This window comes from Malaclemys terrapin, chromosome 1 (assembly GCF_027887155.1).
Source record: "Malaclemys terrapin pileata isolate rMalTer1 chromosome 1, rMalTer1.hap1, whole genome shotgun sequence".
In the NCBI taxonomy this organism is placed as follows: domain Eukaryota; kingdom Metazoa; phylum Chordata; order Testudines; family Emydidae; genus Malaclemys; species Malaclemys terrapin.
This window is the reverse complement of record NC_071505.1, coordinates 300,400,707-300,419,977: the sequence shown is the minus strand read 5'-3', so window position 1 is coordinate 300,419,977 and position 19,271 is coordinate 300,400,707. Positions and strand designations below refer to the sequence as shown.

The following is a 19,271-nucleotide window of genomic DNA, read 5'->3' as shown; positions in this document are numbered from 1 at the left end:
AAAAACAATGACATTTTTGTTCGATTCTATTTGCAACAAAACCTATTTCACTGCCTGTTTTTAAACACTGAGAAACAGTCATAATATTGGTAGGTTGGGTGCCATCATGACATTACCTGACTTACTTTACCACTAACAGTATTTTAAAAACTGATCTCCAAGTGATTAATACCTATAAAAGGATTCAGGTTAAATTAATTCTGAACTGATATTAAAAGACATAGTAGGTCCCCAGATCCCCAGCTCGTGTGAATTGAAATAGCTCCCCTAAATTTAACACAGCTGTTTAGACCATCTAATAATCTGGCTCAAAATGTTTAATAAATGAATGTTATGTACCCCACCTTCAAATACACAAACACATTGCCACTGTGAGTCATATTTCTCTTTTAAATATAATCCCACTCTTTTTTTTTCTGTCTGGCTCTTATCTGCACTTGTTTCGTTTTCTTCTGTTACGGGATTTGGGGGTTCATTGTAGTTTTCCATCATTCTTTCTGAATTCATCTCCTGTTTTTTGTTTTGCTTTTCTTTCTTTCTGAATCAATCTTTCTTTATTCCTGGCTTTTCTATGTGAGTTTTAATGTCTCCATCTCTTTTCACTTGTCTGATTCCTGCAGTCTATTTTTCATAATCTGTTTCAGTGCCATCCTCATACCCCCTTGTTTTTTTTCTTAACACCTACTTTCTCCCTTTCTGTGGCTGTCTCTATTCCTTCTCTATTCTTTCTTTCCTAGCTACAGTAGTGGCAGCTAAACCAATCACACCAGCCTTTCACAATGCAAATGTTGTCCGACAAGGCCATAGTCTGGAACACATGAATTCAGCATCTTTTCAGGAAATCTGGACTAGTTTCAGCTGTCATTCTGCATATCCATCACACGTGAGTCATCTCTGCATGCTTGTTTCTCTATACGTCCACCCAGGAGAAAAACCTCTCACTGATTAAAGTGAATGACAGGATATGACAGGACAATGAGTGGGGCAAGTCTAGACCATCATCATGGGGGTTGGAAAGAGAAAACAGGTAAGAGGGGTATATATGAATAGGCCCAGATAGGAGAATACATCAGATCCTCCATGTAATTTCCCCAGTCCCTGCTCCTGGGGTAAACTTCTGCCTTCATTAAAGTGTGTGGGAGTTTTGTCATTGAATTTAATAGAGCCAGGACTGCATCCCTTGTATCTTTCCTTTATAGGTATTGATATGCCCCCCTTCCCGTTATGTCTAGCACTCCGCAATCTTCATAGTATTTATCCTGGCAACATCCCTGTGAGATAGGGAAATACTATTGTCCCCATTTTACAGATAGGGACTGGCAGCAGAGAGACTTAGTGACCTGCTCACAGTCACACAGGAAATCTGTGTCTGAGCTGGAAGTTGAATAGATGTCTCCAAAATCCAAGGCTAGTGTCCTGATAACTTGATCTACCAGCCTTTGCCTGTCTAGTGGGTATCCCTCCCTTTTCCTTCTTCCCCTAAAGGTTCCCAATTCCTTATGCTCCATGCACTATGAATCTGTGCTGAATGATGATAATAGGGGTGTGTTTGATCTAGCATGACACATACAGGAAAATTAGAAAATACTTCTGCCTGCATCGTGTAAGTGCCCTTATCCTCCAAGAGGTTTCCTCTATAATAGGAATGGCTTCTCATGAGCATTGCTTCCAGAGCCTTACAATACTTAATAGCCCATTATCACATATTCATTATATACTGTACTGTATTGTGGATATATGCTATTTGTCTGTGGTATGTCAGTGATACTTAAACTATGGCTGTGGAGCCACAGGTATCTCTTTTGGACCCCACAGGCAGGTCTTTGGCAAAGGTGCAATATTTGACACCACACTGTCATGTTTTCAAGGTGATATTGCATAAATTGTGATACGTGGGTCTCTCTACTTCAACAGCATGCCATGAGTGTAACTCAGTGTCAGGATGACACACCACAATGATACTGTCATGCTCTTCCATCCCATTTGAAAGCTAAGGGGACATCTACACTGCAATCAGAAGTGTGGTTGCTGCCTGTGAAGACATACCCAAGCTAGCTTTGATCTAGGTCACTGTAATAATGATAGTCGTAAAGCCCCAGCAGCATGCATGGCAGCTGGCCTGGGATCCTGGGTATGTTCTTGAGCAGCTAGTCAACTTAAGATGCCTCAGCTTCACTGCTATTGTTATTCAAGCCAGCTAGATCAAATTTATGTCTACATGTGCTGTAGTCACAGCTTTGATTGCAGTGTAGACATATCTTAAGGGCATGTCTATGCGACAAACTTTTGCCGACGCAAGTTCCAATGGCATAAAACCATCGCAGCTAGTATATGGCTTGTGGGTATGCATATTGTCTCGGTGTGTTGGCACTGCGCGTACTCACCAGGAGTGAGTGTGCTGATGCACAGTATGGTGCAATGTGGATAAGTATCCCAGTGTATAACTTACCACCATCCAGCACACTGTCTTTTGGGAAGTTTTGGCAATGCATGGTGGGGCAGGAACAAGTCACACAGGGATGACTGGGAGTAAGGGGTCAACTTCCTAGCATGCAACTTTGTACATCCCATAATTCCATTTTTGCACCGTTTTTAAAAAACCCACATACTTGCGTGGCCCTCCTCCCTGTCTGCCATCTCTGACAGAAGTCTGCACAGCTCTGCACTGGTGTTTTGAGCATTGCAAGCACAGGATGCACAATCCTGCAGTATTTGCAGAGCTGCACAAAGAACCAAACCTGGGAGAAACATGGTGATTTATTGGAGGACAGTTTGCTGCGGGACATAGCAAGATCCAATTCAAGGTTGTTAGTGGTGTGCACTAAGCAGCTGCAGACGGTGGAGAGCTTCTTCTGGGCCTGAGAAATGGGCATTGACTTGTGGGATTGCATCGTCATGCAGGTTTGGGATGATGAGCAGTGGCTTCAGAACTTTTGGATGTGTAAGGCTGCGTTCCTGGATCAGTGTGCCAAGCTTGCCCCAGCCGTCCAGCACAAGGACACCAGAATGAGAGCTGCACTGACAGTGGAGAAGCGAGTGGAAATCACACTGTGCAAGTCTGCAACATTGGATTGATACCAGTCTGTGGGGAAATCACTTTGGCATTCAAAAATCCACGGTGGGGCCACTGTCATATAAATGTGCAGCGCCATTAATCGTCTTTTGCTATGAAGGACTGTGACTGTCGGCAATGTGCACACAGTACATCAACAGAAAGGGCTACTTTTCCATGGTTATGTGAGCATTGGTGGATCACCGGGAACACTTCACCAACATCAATCTTGGCTTGTCAGGGAAGGTGCACAATGCTTGCATCTTTAAATACACAGGACTGCTCACAAAGCTACAAGCAGGGACTTTCTTTCCCAACTGGTGGATTACCATTGGCGATGTTGAAATGTCAGTAGTGATTCTGGGTGACGCAGCCTACCTCTTGCTTTCCTGAGCCATGAAGCCGTACACTGGCCACCTCAACAGCACCAAAGAGAGATTCAGCTACCGACTCAGCAGGTGCAGAATGAGTGCTGAATGTGTTTTCGGTAGATTGAAGGGATGTTGGTGTTGTTTACTTACAAGATTGGATGTCAGCAAGAAAAAGCATCCCAACGGTTATATCTGTCTGCTGTGTCTTGCATAATATCTCTGAAGCAAATGGGGAAAAGTGGCCACCAGGGTGGAGGTTGGATATAGAGCAGCTGTCTGCTGGGTTTGAGCAGCCAGACACAAGAGCTATCAGAAGAGCTCAACACAGAGTTATATAGCTCAGGGAGGCTATGAAAAAGCACTTTAACAGTGAGCCACCTTAATTCATTGTGGTGTCCTGTGCTCTACCTGGCCCTGCTATTTTGGGGCCTGTTAGGTATTGTATGGTGCTTGATGTACATGAATTAATATAACACTGTCAATGCACCTATTAATTTTGTGGTGCTTGCTATACATTTATGATCATGACGCTGTGTTTTTTCCACTGATCCTGTGAGCTGTGTCACGCCATATAATAACAAGTAAGTGGGTGTTTTCAGTACCGCTAGACATTTTGCAGCATATGTTGGGAACTAATAAAGATTTTCCAAACAATAGCATTTTCTTGAGTAACAAAAACACTGCAAAAAAAATTCTTTGCAAGTTAAGAGCAAATATGTTAAAAACTTAAATTTTATGGAACAGAGCTTAAGAAGCGGAAGGTACATTCATGTCCATTTTAACTACACATACGGCAACTGTGGCTCTGACAGATCAGTGTATGTGAACGGCAACTGTGGCTCTGACACAGTGGTGGGGAAACTGCAGACCGTGGGCTGCAGATTGCTCACCACTGCTCTGACAGATCAGTGTATGTGAAGTGGTGGTTGGCCTTACTGTCCCCTGTGTGGAGTGGTAGGGGTAGGGATGCAGACACTTATGCCACGTGCAAGGGTGATGGCAGTGAAGGAAGGTGCTATACTGGGGTTCTCCATAGACTGCAAAGGAAGGCAAGAATGTGATTGTTGAAACTGAAGGTCCACAAGAGTCTGAAGCATGTGTGTTTGCTGCCAGAGAAGCCCCATTATGTCCTGGTGCATCTTCCTCTCCTTTTCCTGCGGGGACTCCTGGGCCTGTCTTCTGTCTGCTCTTTCCTTGTCCTCCTTATCTAGATCAGGTGTTCCACAGGTAAGGAGGGGAATGCCTGAAGGCCACAATGGCAGCAGCTACAGATAAAACACACAGAGGTACCGCTGTCAGTGTAGTCACAACGGAAAGTGAAAGTTAAGATTCAGAACTCCCTTCCCTTGCTCCCCTAAAGTTTTAAACAAGATGTACTTATTGACACGTCTGCTTCAGAGTGCTTGTGCACAGCACCACTCACAGCACCAGCCACGGTGCGCATGGCCTGCTGGGGTGAGGGAAATGAAGAGGGAATTGCTCAGTTATGTGAAACTATGAGTATAGGGCATTGAATATCGGCACCCATTTCCAAGGTGGTGGTGATTTTAGCTGATATCTCACTCCTGAGGGTAATAAAGAGACAGAAAGCACAGCTACTGCTGGTGTCCCGAAGCAGCTCGAGCCCATATTCCACTAGCCTGTTTATTGCAAAGGTGCCTGCTGAAGATATCGCCGACTGGTATGGGAAAGTGTCCTACCACAGAGAAATAAATAAGGCTGCCATCCCTAGAAAGCTTTGAGAGAGGATGGCAGAGTGCCTCCATGAAAGTTTGATCAAGATTTCTCAGGTGCATTCAAGGGCTATCCCTGTGTACATAAGCAAATTGCTGAGACTGTCCCCCATCCAAACTCCCCCAGCCTAACTCTAGAGGGGAATGAAAAGCAGATAACTCTACCTCTCTTTGTTGTGCTGCTACTTTTTCTAGTGTGAGTACATTAATGAAAAGCTGATAGCTGTGTCCTGTTAAGTTGGGAGCTCCATCAGTACATCACTGTAATGGGAAATACATTTACACACTTACCCGAGGTTCCTTCCCCTGTATCAGGCTCGACTGCTGGGACTGAATGGACTGTGGTGGAGTCTCAAGCAGCTCCTGGCTCGAAGCATAGCTGAACCCCCTGATCGATGTCCCCCATCTTCCTCCTCTTCCTCCTCGCTGTTCACAGCAGGGGCCTGTGACTTGGGTTCCTCAGAGGGATCCACAGTTGTCTGCAGTGTGGTGGTGGGGTTTCCACCAATTATGGCATGCAGCCATTTGTAAAAAAGGCAGATCTGTGGCTCAGCACCAGATCAACTGTTGGCTTCCCTGTGACATGCCTGCCACAGTGCCTTTGCTCGCATGCAGCACTGCTGCTGATCCCTGTCGTATCACTTCTCCTGCATTCACAAGCAACCTGCTCACAGATGTCCATGTTTCTACAGCAGGTCTGTAGCTGTGAATGCACAGCCTTTTCTCCCCACCGGCCCAGGAGACCCAGGCTGGAGAGTGTGGCCAGCATAGTCACCTGGGCAGTTACACACAACAGTGGAAATGGAATAGTGGAGAATGGATAGCTGGGTAATCAGGAAAAGGCATTTCAAAAATTCCCAGGGTTTTAAAATGTGTGTGTGTGTGTGTGTGTGTGTGTGGTGGGGGGGAAGGAGCTTCCTTCCTCTGTGATCTCTGAGCAGTGGAGTTCAGATCGTTGACAAGAGCCATCAGTGCTTGGCATTTTGAGACAGCTGCTGGAGGACTGTTGGGGACAATACAGTGATGCAATGTCTACACTCATGCTGCCTTGACCTCAGTACATCGACCATGGCTCAATGCTGCTTGGTGAGGTGGTGTTACTGTGTTCCTCTAACGGGGCACTTACATCAGTGGGAGACAAATTTAAGTGTAGCCACATGAGCAATTAGGTCAACACAAGGCAGCTTATGTCAACCTAACTGTGTAGTGTGGCCCAGGCCTACATGACTTTCCAGCTCTGCAAGGCTAAAAACCATCTATTTAGAAAGGGATGGGAAGAGACTGAGTAATAACCAGGATGGTCAAGTAACAGAGAGGTAGCCATGTTAGTCTGAATCTGTAAAAAGCAACAGAGGGTCCTGTGGCACCTTTAAGACTAACAGAAGTATTGGAGCATAAGCTTTCGTGGGTGAATGCCCACTTCATCAGACGCAAGACCAGGATGGTATATTCCTTACCCCTATGGTTCCAAAACTTTCGGGTTTCCTTCTAATCTTTTTCTTGCACAGATGTCTCCATGTCCATTTGATCAGATACCAGAGAGACTTGGGGCTTGGTAAAACATTGAAGGGAGTGGGCAGAGTCCCTCCTTCTTCAAAGTAACTCATCCAAAGCTTTGTTCGAGCAAACTTCCATTCGATGTCTGCATGATCCTGTATACAAGAAACATAACAACTGACAAACTGCTAAATTAACAAGGTGAAAAAAAACTTACAGGGGCCCTATAAGCTAAACATATCCTGAAGTGCTAATTAAATGGCTTATAAAAAACATAGCTGTCTTTGGGATAGAAATTATAATGCAGCGATTGACTTGTTTTACCCAGTAAGAGAGAGTCTGGATATTATGTCACATTTAATCTTTCTTGCATTGCTACAGATATTTAAAATAATTAAATACCTCTAAGGCAGCAAAGGAAAATTACAAATAGAAAAAATACTAACTGTCTAGCAGTGGTCTTTTGCTATGGTACCATATCATCATAACAACAGGCATTCTACATAGAGCAATTCACTTTCTTTCTGACATATTAGTCTGAGCAATGCTGTGGGACCTGGGAAATGTGGTCAAAATGTGGGTCCCATTTTGTGGAGGCGCTGTTAATTGGCAACCTCAAAAATTCAAACATCATGAGTGAGGTTTCCCCAAAATCATGAGTTTAAAAATATTGGATTCTTTTAATTTGTTTTCTGGTTTTTAAGTCTTTTGGGTACTCTCAGATGGTGTTTTGAGCTTTTCCCTGCAACCATAGGGGGTGGAAATTATATATTTTTTAAATGAAAGTTGAGATTCTCACCTTATCATATGCCTCCAGGAGCTGGGTATTTAAATAAACATCAAATAAAGTGAGAGTTGCAATCAAATAGTGAGAATTGGCAACACTAGTTGCTCTCCTGTTTTCAGGACAGTGCTGTACAGAGCTGTGGGTTTGTTACCATATAGGTAGATGTGGACAGAAAACAATTTTCTTATCCCAGGAAAATTTTTGAGATTACATTTTTCCCCATTCCACATCAGGATAAAACAGATCCTTATCCAAATTTTTCAGGGTGAGAAAAGAAAAGAAATTGCTTTCCTTCAAATACCCATTATCCTAGTGATCAGGGGAACTCACCTAGCATAGGGGAAGTCCAGGTTCAAGTTTCTGTTTAGATCATAGATTATAATAGGCAACTTTAAAAACGTCAAAATTGAAACAAAATGATTCTTTCAAAATTTTCTTTCACAGAGAATTTCAAGAATTTCTGATTGCATTCCTAATCAGATCAAAAACAAATCCTGAAATCCTTCACAAAGTGGCATTTATATTCTCCACACAGTTCTAGTCATGACTGCACCTGTCAAAGATCTATCTATTTAATGAGTGTTAAGATATATATATAAAAAAATAACCCCAAAGTTTTGATTAGAATAAAGATACAGTTTTCATGAAATGAGAAAACAGGAACAATTAAGGAAATATCCGATCCCTCTACTGCCGCTTGCTTGCATGTCATCAAATCAAATACCACATCTTTGCATTCACTGTTAGTAGGAGAGTCTTTGCAATTTGTAAAGCCACCACTTTGTGAAACTACACCAGTTTCAGTTACTGCACTCTCTCCTGCAAGGGATTAGCACTTGCATAAAGTCTTAGAGAACTGAAGGTGGGGAAGTAAATATTTTAAACTTTCTAGATGTGATGGTCTAAAGACGCACCAGATCCTGCTATCTCTACTTAAGGAAATCTCTCTTTAATGTGAATGGGTGCTTTTCTTGAGCAAGGAATGAAGGATCATTCCTACATCTATGTTTATGTTTGTAGGCTGACATTTTCAAAGTTGCCTAAGGAATCTGGACAACCAGTTCCCATTAATTTTATCTTTATGCTCTGTAAGAATCACTGGATATTTATGGTACTAACCATTGATTTGGCTTGAAGTTTGGAAAATAGCTTTTTAAAGCTTAATCAATCTTGAGTGTAAAATAGAAAATATGCAATCAGCCTGTTGCAGATTCCTGATTCTCAGAGCAGATCTGGGCTAGAACTGCCTGCTCTAACCTATGCCATCTGACAGAAACCTTGATATACCCTGCCCCTCCCACAACACAACTGTTGTGTGAGGAGCAGCTTTGCACCATTCAGAGTTCGGGGAGAATTCTCATCTGGCCAAATCCAGCAGTTTTCTTGTCTGTTTGTGCTTGAAGGGCAGTGCAAAGGAACTAGAAGACATCAGAGAATGTGTCCCCGTATTCTATATTTAAATTGGATTTAATGCTGGAAAAAGCGGATGTGGAAACTGTGAGAAAATACTCATTGCAAGTGATTTAATAAGGAGAAATAACTTACAGCAATGAGCTGGTAAGAGTTATTCATCATGGCTATTAACATGTTGAGTAGAACAACCAGCGAGATGACATTATAGGTTCCAAACATGGTGGCCCCAACAAACTCAGTAAACTCATGTCGTGCCTGTACATTGGTCACGTACAGATTGATGAGACCAAATATAGACCAGAATAATGACTGTAGTGTTTCAAATAGTCTGAAAAATAAATAGATAATAATAGCCGCAAATATACATATATATCCAAATCTTTCCCTACATGCACAGTCAAAAAGCCCTTTGTGATAGCAGAGGACAGAATTTTCCCCAATATACACAAAAGTATGTAATTTTCCAGGGAAATTTTGGTAAACTCTCCAAACTTGAGTACTTAAAGCCAGGCATCTAAATACATAAATAGGCCCTTCAGTAAGTGGCTGATTCTATTCAAATCACTGCTCAGCATCTCTGAAAATCAGGCCAGTTATTTAAATATAGGTACCTACACTTGAACATTTTTGGCCCACATGCCTAAAGTTGATCCCACTGAAGTCAATGAGAGTGTGGTCTTGACATCAGTGGGCCAGAATTAGACCTCTAAATTAATTTGGTGTCTGAATTTCAGCAGTGGGTGTGCCATATGATAGAAGCAGCAGCAGTGGGTTAAAATGATTTGTTTGTATCAGTAAACAGTTTGTATATTCAATTGGTAGTGTGCTTTGAGAGTCTTCTAGATAAAGGGAGCTGTAGAATTATAGGGGAATTCCCAGGCATACATTTTATTTAGTAAAGAGCTCAGAAATTCAAAGATAAAGCAGACAATCACAAAATGACATTATAAATAAATATATCCTATCTCCTAGAACTGGAAAGGTCATTGAGTCCAGCCCCCTGCCTTAACTATCAGGACCAAGTACTGATTTTGCCCCAGACCGCTAAGTGGTCCCCCTCAAGAATTGAACTCATAATGCTGGATTTAGTAGGCCAATGCTCAAACCACTGAGCTATCCCACCCCTCCAGCCATTGTGCTTCTACAGTTAAATTATATAATATCCCTTTAGAGATATGGCTAGGACAGCAGCTAGGATGTCAAATAACAAGGTGCCATCTTTGAAACAGATCCTTAGGAGCTAAACAGTTTGAAAGAATATCACTTCTTTGTAACACAAAGCTGTGCTAATAAACTACAAATTATTATTTTGAGCCCTGATCAGCCCTTTGCTCCTGGGCAGTGTGGAGCAAGGCTTTACACTATGTCTATGCAAGTCCTAGGGCCTGATTCTCCGCTCTTTTATACCAGTGCAAGTCAGGAGTAACTAAACTGGGCTCTGGAGTTACAGATGTGTAAATCTGGTGCAAGTAAGTGGAGAATTGGGCCCAGGGTGCCTCCAAGAAGTGGCTGTGCCGCATGTCTTTCTGCAGTTCTTGGACAGGCATAGACACAATGCACCACTAAACTCCTTTGCTGGCAATTTCTCATGCACTGAAGAAGCAGGAGCCACCACAACCTGCCTAGACAGCCTCTTTTATGGCCATAACCATTGCCAGCACCCTTCTTCAGATCCCCAGTGAAGACAGCCAAATTATCATTGCCTCCCTCAACATCACCCTGGTGGGGAAGTGGCTCTTGGTACAATTTAAATGCAGGTGAGTAGCTAAATATGACTTACAGAACTCAGCTGTAACAGCTGTTTGTATCAGAAGTCTGATTCAGTGTGGAAGGTGAAAGTTCAAGTAGAGAATTAAAATTCATTTAATACAGATTGGGCACTAACCTTGTCACTTGATATAGCTAAAGAAATAAAATCACTGACTTTCAAAGTGAAGGAAAATAAATAAACTGAAACTCATTATTATTTAGCCTTTAAGACAAAAGTAAGAATGTAGAGATTGAACATTTATAAGAAATTCAATTGAAGGTGGCCTTGCATTCAGGCTCCCTCGCAGCTTGGACTGAATTTTTTTCCTTGTCCTGCTTCAGTGGAACCTTGTTTGTGTGTGGATAAATTGGATGTACAATCTTGAAGTTTTTGAAAACTGAAGTTGTTCAGAAGATGACACTTTAATCTTAACAAACAGACATAGAAGAAAACCACAGAAACATTTGCCTGTAGAAGCAAACTCTTAGCAGGTTAAATTTATTTGTTTGGAGCCAGATCAGTATTTTATTGCCAAAATCACACTATCATCTCATTTTTCTCATTTTAGCTCATACCCTTTTAAGTTACTTCTGTGGACGTCTTTCTAGCATAGACCATACGTTATCATAGATTGCTGTATTTATTATTAATTATTATTAATAATAATAATAATTTGTATTGTATGACTTAGAGACAGTCATGGACCAGGACGCCACTGTGCTAGATGCTGTACAAATGCTGAACAAAAAAGATGTCTCTGCCCCAAAGAGCTTACAGTCTGAGCCAGTCTAAGTAGAGCTTACAGTCTGACTCAGTAAAATATTGCACGTATCAAATGAAAAGTAGAGATGCCACTTACGTTGAAAATGCATTATTTTGCTTTTCACACCGTATTCCTTTGCAGCTGTCGGGTTCATTTGTTTCATAATAGAAGTACAACTGGTTCAATCCATTTGCAAAAGCTAGCAGCACGAGACAGTATATGAATAGAAACTTTAAAATGTCCAGTAACATTCTTCCTAGAGATATTTGCAGAGGTCCAAGGTGAGAATTTGCAGTAAATAATGAGATCAAGCGCAGGGAACTAAAGATGTTCGCAATAGCAAACAATGCCTCAGCCACCAATGTGGGGTGCCACATATCCCATTTTTGACGCGCGAGTAAGCCGCTATACTGGAAAAAAAAAAGAGAGAGTTATACTTTTGTTTTCATACAGAAATCCAAGTTGTTCAGTTTCTTTGCTGAGCCATTCTGTTCAGGCATGAATAACACAAAAAATAGCCCTTTTTGGTATGGACTATGTTTGGTTTGTCTTTTCAAAGGAGTTCATAATCTTAATATTAGAACATATATGGCTTGTGTGTTTGTCCTTATCCAGACCTTTATCTGAAGGATAATTTATACTCGTCTTTTTTTATTTTTTTATGATTTTGTTTCAGTGAAAGGATTACAAGTCTGCTCTTTTTGTAACTGTCTGTGACAGACAGTAGAAAAGCAGTACACACTGTAATTGTATTTAGCAAATTTATGAAGGTCTGGCTCTCCTGAAATATTGAAAGTAGGTGCTGGATCCTGCAAAGTCAATGAAATTACTCAAATGAATAAGGACTCCATATATAAGCATTTGATAGATCAAGGCTTGGATAATCATTGAAAAGTTGCTATACAGTAGATAAAGAATAAGAATATCATTTAATCTCTAATATTAAAACAATGACAATATCTATTTGTTCTCCCTTTGAGACATGCCTAATTGTTTACTTACCTCATTTTCAGTCAGTCTGATCCATGTAATCATGAACCTTTACCAGTCCAGGCCTACCAATAGGTTCCATGAAGTTGAAATGCATTTTAAAATAAAACCTTTCTAAATACTCTTCTGTAATTTTTATTGATTATCTATTGAGTATCTTTAATATGCTCTGTGCTGTACAGAACATATCAAAAGACACAGGGCTAAATTCACAAAAGGACTTATGCACCTAACTACCACTTTAGGAACCTACATCCCAGAATAAGACCCAGTGGGATTCACAAAACCTCTGTTCAGCTGCTCTCAAACATAGTAGGCATCTAAATTCACTTGGTATCTACATTTTTTCAGTAAGTCTCCCTAAGTACTTATGTTTCTGTCTCTGTGCATGCAAACTTCTACCTCACACTAGGTGTCTGGACTTCTTAGCCCCAAAGCAATGCATGAACCAGGGGAAGAAAGGCATTGGAACTGTGGGGCCTGATCTGGTAAGCATGCTCAGAGCTTGCCTATGGCAGTCTGATCTGGGAGGTGAGATCACACAAAATAGCCAGTGGGGGAAAGAGGACCTCCCTCAGAACTTTTATCTCAGTGTACACAACTGGGATGTGGGAGCTAACCAGCTCAAGTTGCAACTCCAACTGAGAGGGAGAAGTGAGATGAACTGGAGTCTGCTATCTCTCAGCTATATGCCCTAACCACTGACTAGGGGAGAGCCTGAGGTGAGACTCCCTCAGTCTCTCCTGTTAAAGCTGTTCCATGCGGATAAATAATGAAAGAGTCACTGGGTCACAGAGAGAGAAAGAACAAGGAAGCATGAGAATAATTCTGTAACCTCATGCTGAATGCATTCACTTGGGGGAAGTGGGAGATCCAGTATCCATTGTCCAATGACTTTTTTTAACCATCGTCTATATTTGTGGGGTAAAGTTGTATCCCACAAGCATATATGTTGTGATAACTCATGAACTGGTGGCCCTCCAACTATGCTGTTTTAGGACATTTTCACTTAGGTGTATGTACACAATTGAGTGACATTTTTTTAAATTAAGCATAAAAAAACATTTGTCTGTATCAAAAATGTATGTAAGGTACAAATGTATTCCAAATGTGTTGCTCTATTATTTTGTCCCTTGGTTACAGTGACATATTTGCCACAGTCAGCTGACCAGAAGAGCCACAAGCAATGTGGAGAATGCAGTGAATTTGTATGTGATGACCACTCCACATTGATCCTCATGTGAAAATGGCGTATAGGCTCACACTGAAGAGACTCTTGCTAGATCTTTCAATTTGCTAGTTAAATAAAGTTTTTTTGTCTCAAACAAAGAATTGTTCTTAATTTCTGAATGCACTGTGGGGACAACAATCCCCCACAACACAGTTAATGTAACTTTTTCATGACAATGGATTTTAAATAAAAACATTTGTCCTAAAACATTAATGACGTAGCCGCAGTGGAACAGCTTCAACAGACGAGAGCGCCACATCAGCCCAGTAGTGTGGGCACACACCTGAAAGGTGGCAGAACCAGGTCAAAAGCTTTTCCCTCCCTTCTCTATGGAAATGGATATTTGAATCAGGAGCCTCCCACAGCCAAGGTGTATACCCTAATCACTGGGCTAAAAGTGATTCCCCCCCTCAGACTTCTTGCAAAAACCACATAGGTGCCCACCACCAAGAAAGGGTTTGCCATGGAGAATCCAAAGCAGAGGGAGATGCCTCCCTCCAGCCTGACTTAGGTGCCAAACTTCCGGGGGGAGTGAGGGGGCGGCTTAGGACACATCCCTCTCTTCCACATATCCCATTGACTAGATTAAGAGAGGAGATGCCTAGTGTGCTGGCTTTTGTGAATCGCACTCTGAGACACCGCTCTCTCCCTATTCATTGTATAAACAGACTAGTTGTCAGATGTAGGCTTTGTGAATTCCAGTGATTTTCTAGTAACAGCCGTGTTTTTGTTAGTCTCTAAGGTGCCACAAGTACTCCTGTTCTTCTTTTTGAGTGATTTTCTAGGTGCCTAAAAGGTGTGGCAATGTGAAGCTAGCCCATAATCCCTGTTGAAGTGCTTACAGGGATAATAACACTTCCCTATCTCACAGGGATGTTGTAAGGATAAATACTTTAAAGGTCATAGAGTGTTTTGAGATTAACTGATGAAAAGTGCAAAATAAGAAATAGGTAGTATTAGTATTATTACTACTACTACTAAAGTCTAAGTCAAACAGACACAAGCTACATTTGTTCCCTCTACGTTCCTTGGTGCTTATATGGCCCTCAATACAGCAGCACCTGAGCACCAATCATTAATTAATTCACCTCTTGGCGGTAGGGAAGTACTATTATCCGCATTTTACTGATACACAGGAGAGAAAAAGTGACTTAGCCAGAGTCACACAGAAAGTCTATGACTGAGCTGTGAAGGGACTCAGCCCTAGCCACAAAACCATTTCCTTACTCTAGTGACCTTCCTCATAAAATCAAGCTTTTATTACCGCTGGCATGGTAGAGCCAATACAGCTATGCAAGAACAGGACACATGTTATTCTGCCTCATGCATCATTAACCAAATCATCAGTTCAGTTCTGATTGTAGAATCCTTATTACTCGGGATGAGGTAAGTGGCAGAAAGAGCACAACTTGTGTTGCAGAGTGATGGCTGAGTTTGCAATGCTAGCAGTCAGAAAAAAAAATTGACTTGCCAACTGAGAACATTGAATATGGAAGTTACTGACAGAATAAAGGTGCAACTCCTCAATATCCTTTTCACAGTGACTTTTTTGAATATTATTATTATATACTATAATTTAGACATCACTGTAAATGTACATGGCACTTTTATAAAGATATAATGAGAAAATGCCCATGTACTGAAGAGCTGACATGCTCTGATTGAGCATTTGTAGGTGGAGAAAGAGGGAGAGGAGAACAGGACACCTGCCAAGTGCAGGGGATATCATAAATGAAGGCATGTAGCTAAGAAGATTGAGATAGCAGTGAGAAGAGTGGATTGGAAGGAGGTTAGAGAGTAGAAAAGTAGTGAACAAAGATGTCATTAGGGAGAGGAGGTTGTACTGACTTGAAGGGGATGACTAAGAACTTGAATATGCTAACAGACCAGAAGTCATTGAAAGGATACACAAGAGCTATAATGGGGCCAGGGAAGTAGGAGAGGAAGATTAACTACAAAGGTTTGGATAGATTGGATGGTGGAGAGTTGAGGACAAGGGTGAGCAGAGAAGAGAACTGAAGGAAGATATGACCAATATATGGACAAATATTTTAGTAAGGGAGATTATATGAAAGGATGGATTTTGTTGATTTTTAAAAGGAGAAATAGGAAGAAGATAATTGAAAATGACAAGGAGATTGTGAATCTGTTATATGGCCAGAAATGTGAAGTGATAGAGAAGGAAGGTAATGGGATGGGAGAGAAAGAATGGTACATTCTGTTTTGGAGAGATATTGTTTGAGAGGCTGGAGATATCAGAAGGACACTTGGAGTTACAAGATTAAAACATAATGAAGGAGGTGAAGAGTGGAGATGTAGGTTTGGAATGATCCACATAAATGCAGTAGTTGAAATGTGGGAGCAGATGATGTCAAGAGGAAGATGTATAGAAGGGATTGAGAACAGAAACTAGGCTAATGTCAACAAGTAAGGTGTAAGCAGAGAATGAATTCTTCCTTGACAGCTAGCTGGGAGGTGGAGAGACTTTGGGTGTGTTTATGTAAATACAGTTTGCTCCTGCTCTGCTTAGATATCCAGCAAATAGAGCGAAACTTCGCTCAAAGTAATCAACTTTGGCTGGTGTTGTGTTATAAATCACTTTAGTATTGAATGCAGGGGGAGTAAAATGGTGTTACCAAAATGCTGTAATTATTGTAGGAATATAGGGAAGCAGGATTGTGCTTAACCTGTCCCAAATGAGGGGGCTCACCTTCAGCTGAAAGGACTTTGTTAAGCCAGGGGCTCAAATACCAGAGCCCTGTGAAAGTACAAGCGGTGGGGACAGGTGTCCAAGCCAGGAAGTTGTGGACTCTCCCTAGGAGTCTACAGAGTGGTTTGACCTCTTTCTCCTGACTGTTCAAAGAAAGCATTAAATAGGCTTCCTTGGGAGCCTCTTTTGTTATTTTAAATGCTCAATCAGAGCTGAAATCAGTTGTGGTGGGACTGTGTTTCTGCCCAGACTGCTAAGAGCTAAAAATCACTAAGAGACCGATGTGCAGAGGTCACAGAAGAGAGGCAGGAGGCAGCAGAAGGTGACTAACATTCGACTGGCAAATGAGTGGCTGGTGAGGTGGAGAGTTGTTGCAAGTGGCCAACAGGGTGGCTGGTGGAGAGGCACAGCGAACAGCCAGTAGGGCAGCTGGCAGAGAGGGTCAGTGGACGAGTGCCCGAGCAGCGGAGCGAGTAAGGTTCCTCCAGGTTGGGAAGTGAACTCTGCAGATGCACCTCTGAATGCTGGGTCTTCACTGACCAAAGACAGCAACTGTGAATTGGGTGCAGAGAAGGGATGGACATGCTAAAGGGACTTTTGGGTTGCTGGACTTAGGAACCTGAGGGAAAAGGACACTGCTCACTTCGGGGTGGGTCTTTTGCTCATGGTTTATGTTTATTACCCTGTTTGCGGTATTTCCCCAAATTAATGCCGAGTTACTTCCCTCCTTTTATTAAAAGTTTCTTTTCTACACTCAGACTCTGTGCTTGTGAGTGGGGAAGTATTGCCTCTCAGAAGTGCCCAGGAGTGGTGTGTAATTTCCCCAGGTTACTGGGTGGGGGCTTGAGCCAGTTCTGTGTTGTATTGATGGAAAGGAACCCCTAGGTATTGAACCTGGCCCTGGTTGCTGCTGACTTTGCCTGGCAGAAGGGATACATTGGGAAGAAAGAAAGATGAAGAGCTATGGATTAAAATGCTGACTGACTATTTGTCAAGGAAAGAGATGAACCAGGAGAGCACAGAATCACAGATATCAAGAGAAAAAAAAAGGAAGAGGAATGAGATTGACTGACCATGTCAAAGGCAGAAGGAATATTAGTAAGAGCAGAAGAGAATAACTGCATGGCTAGGCCATGGAATGAAAAAGATACTAGCACAAATTGATACCTATTGTTTGAGAGACAGGTTTTAATAAGCACATTTACTCAGGAGCTCAGGAACTCCTGAGAAGTGAAAGAGAAAAGGGAAAACAGATCATTTATGGAGAAGACAGCCTATTAAAAAAAAAAACCCTAGTGAAAGAAATATCAGCAAATGGGCCGCTCTAAAGATGCTAATATTTATTTCATTTTTGTTTGTTTGTTATGAACCACAAGTGGCTGTTTTCTCCATAAATGATCTCTTTGGACATTCCTCCTTTATTTCTCAGGAGTTACAAGGCACCTCAGAAATATTCTGATTATAATCTGTTATTCAAACTGCAGATTCCAATTTGTATTGCTGTCTCATTCTCCTTCCTAATCATTATGATTGAAATCTGCAAATGTTCATGGAGTGCAATTAGGTATTTCACTGCATATCAAATGTCAGAGCTGTGTAGGACCCTCAGCAAATCTAGGAGTTAACATATTTCTTTGTGTGCACTGTAAATTTATAATTATGTGTCTACAGTAATTTTATATTGAAACTGAATATACTATACTATATATTATATATAATATAAACTACATCTTAGATAAAGACAGACCATGATGGGACTGAAAAGGCACTTGCTTAATAACAAGGCCAAAAAATATCCTTACTAAAAGAAACTAAACAAACCCAGTCAAAACTTCCCACCTCCACTGGCTTCCTGTAAATTGCTCATTCAATAGTTTCCCCAAAAACAGTATGTGGATATTTAGTATATTAACTTGCTTTAGTTCATTTGCACACTATAGGGTTATAAAAAGAATTAGGATATGAGATGGCTGTTTGATAGTATGTCAATATAGAGTCATGAGACATTGAGTAATATGAAGTGAGTACAGGAACGTGAGATTTCCTATAAATGAGAAGATCATAGAAACATAAAGTATTTTATCTTGATTCCAGCAATGGCTTATTTTAAGTAATTCAAAGAAGGTAAAAACACAAATATATCCTGCCACCTCAGTAATGCAGAGCTTTGATTCTGCAATTCCACAGTGCATGGGACTGACTTCAATGGGCTTTGGATGAAGCCTTCTGTGGAGGGTTCCTAACAGATCATCATCTTACACTGACCAAACTCTGATGGAGCATGAGTTTTGATTTCTTGGGTTGCTCATATTGTAACAATTGATACAATTTCTGCACTCTACTTCTAGCCCAAACACAACCCTTCGGCATGTTGCAAAGGCAGTCATGTACTTAATAACTATTTAATACATAGGGGAAATACATAGTCCACACCTGTGGAAAACTGAAGAAAGTAAATATGGACAGATTAGAACTATATAAAGACTAGAACTTCAAAGCAAATTTATCATGTATATTAATGATGCCAAAGGAATATGAAATAACAGTTCCTGATGATTATTCACAGAAAACCATACACAAGATTAACATTCAAGATAGTTGTAAGCATTGGGAAGGTGGCCAGATATTTACTTTTTACCCTCTAGAGCAGAAACCATAAATTGCAGAATGATCATATGATCCTAAGGAGAGACACTGTGGTCGAGTCATTATATAAATGTGAATAAGGAGACCTCATTTTAGCTGCAGCTCTGCTATTGACCATCTGTCTGACCTTAATCAAATCACGTATGACTCTTGGTATCTCAGTTTCCTCATCTATAATAAAGGGATAAATATTTTTCCTACCTCAGTAAAATGCTTTGAAATTCTTGGATGAAAGGTTAATTCTTGGATGAAATTCAAATTATTGTTATTAGGACACATATGTCACAATCTGTACTGTACATTTCAGAGAACCAGTAGAGAAAAACTG

General features: G+C 41.2%; 1 protein-coding gene across 2 annotated transcripts in view; it reads right to left on the bottom strand.

The window, feature by feature from the left end:
• Positions 1–19,271, bottom strand: part of TRPC4 (transient receptor potential cation channel subfamily C member 4) — a 207,582-nt gene that overhangs the window by 9,887 nt on the left and 178,424 nt on the right. For both annotated transcript variants that reach the window (XM_054015240.1, XM_054015241.1), the window contains exons 6-8: positions 11,463–11,776; positions 8,986–9,181; positions 6,614–6,808 (exon numbers count right to left, since the gene is read on the bottom strand). In XM_054015240.1, the coding sequence (XP_053871215.1) occupies positions 6,614–6,808; positions 8,986–9,181; positions 11,463–11,776 (705 nt within the window). The remainder of the gene's footprint in view (positions 1–6,613; positions 6,809–8,985; positions 9,182–11,462; positions 11,777–19,271) is intronic.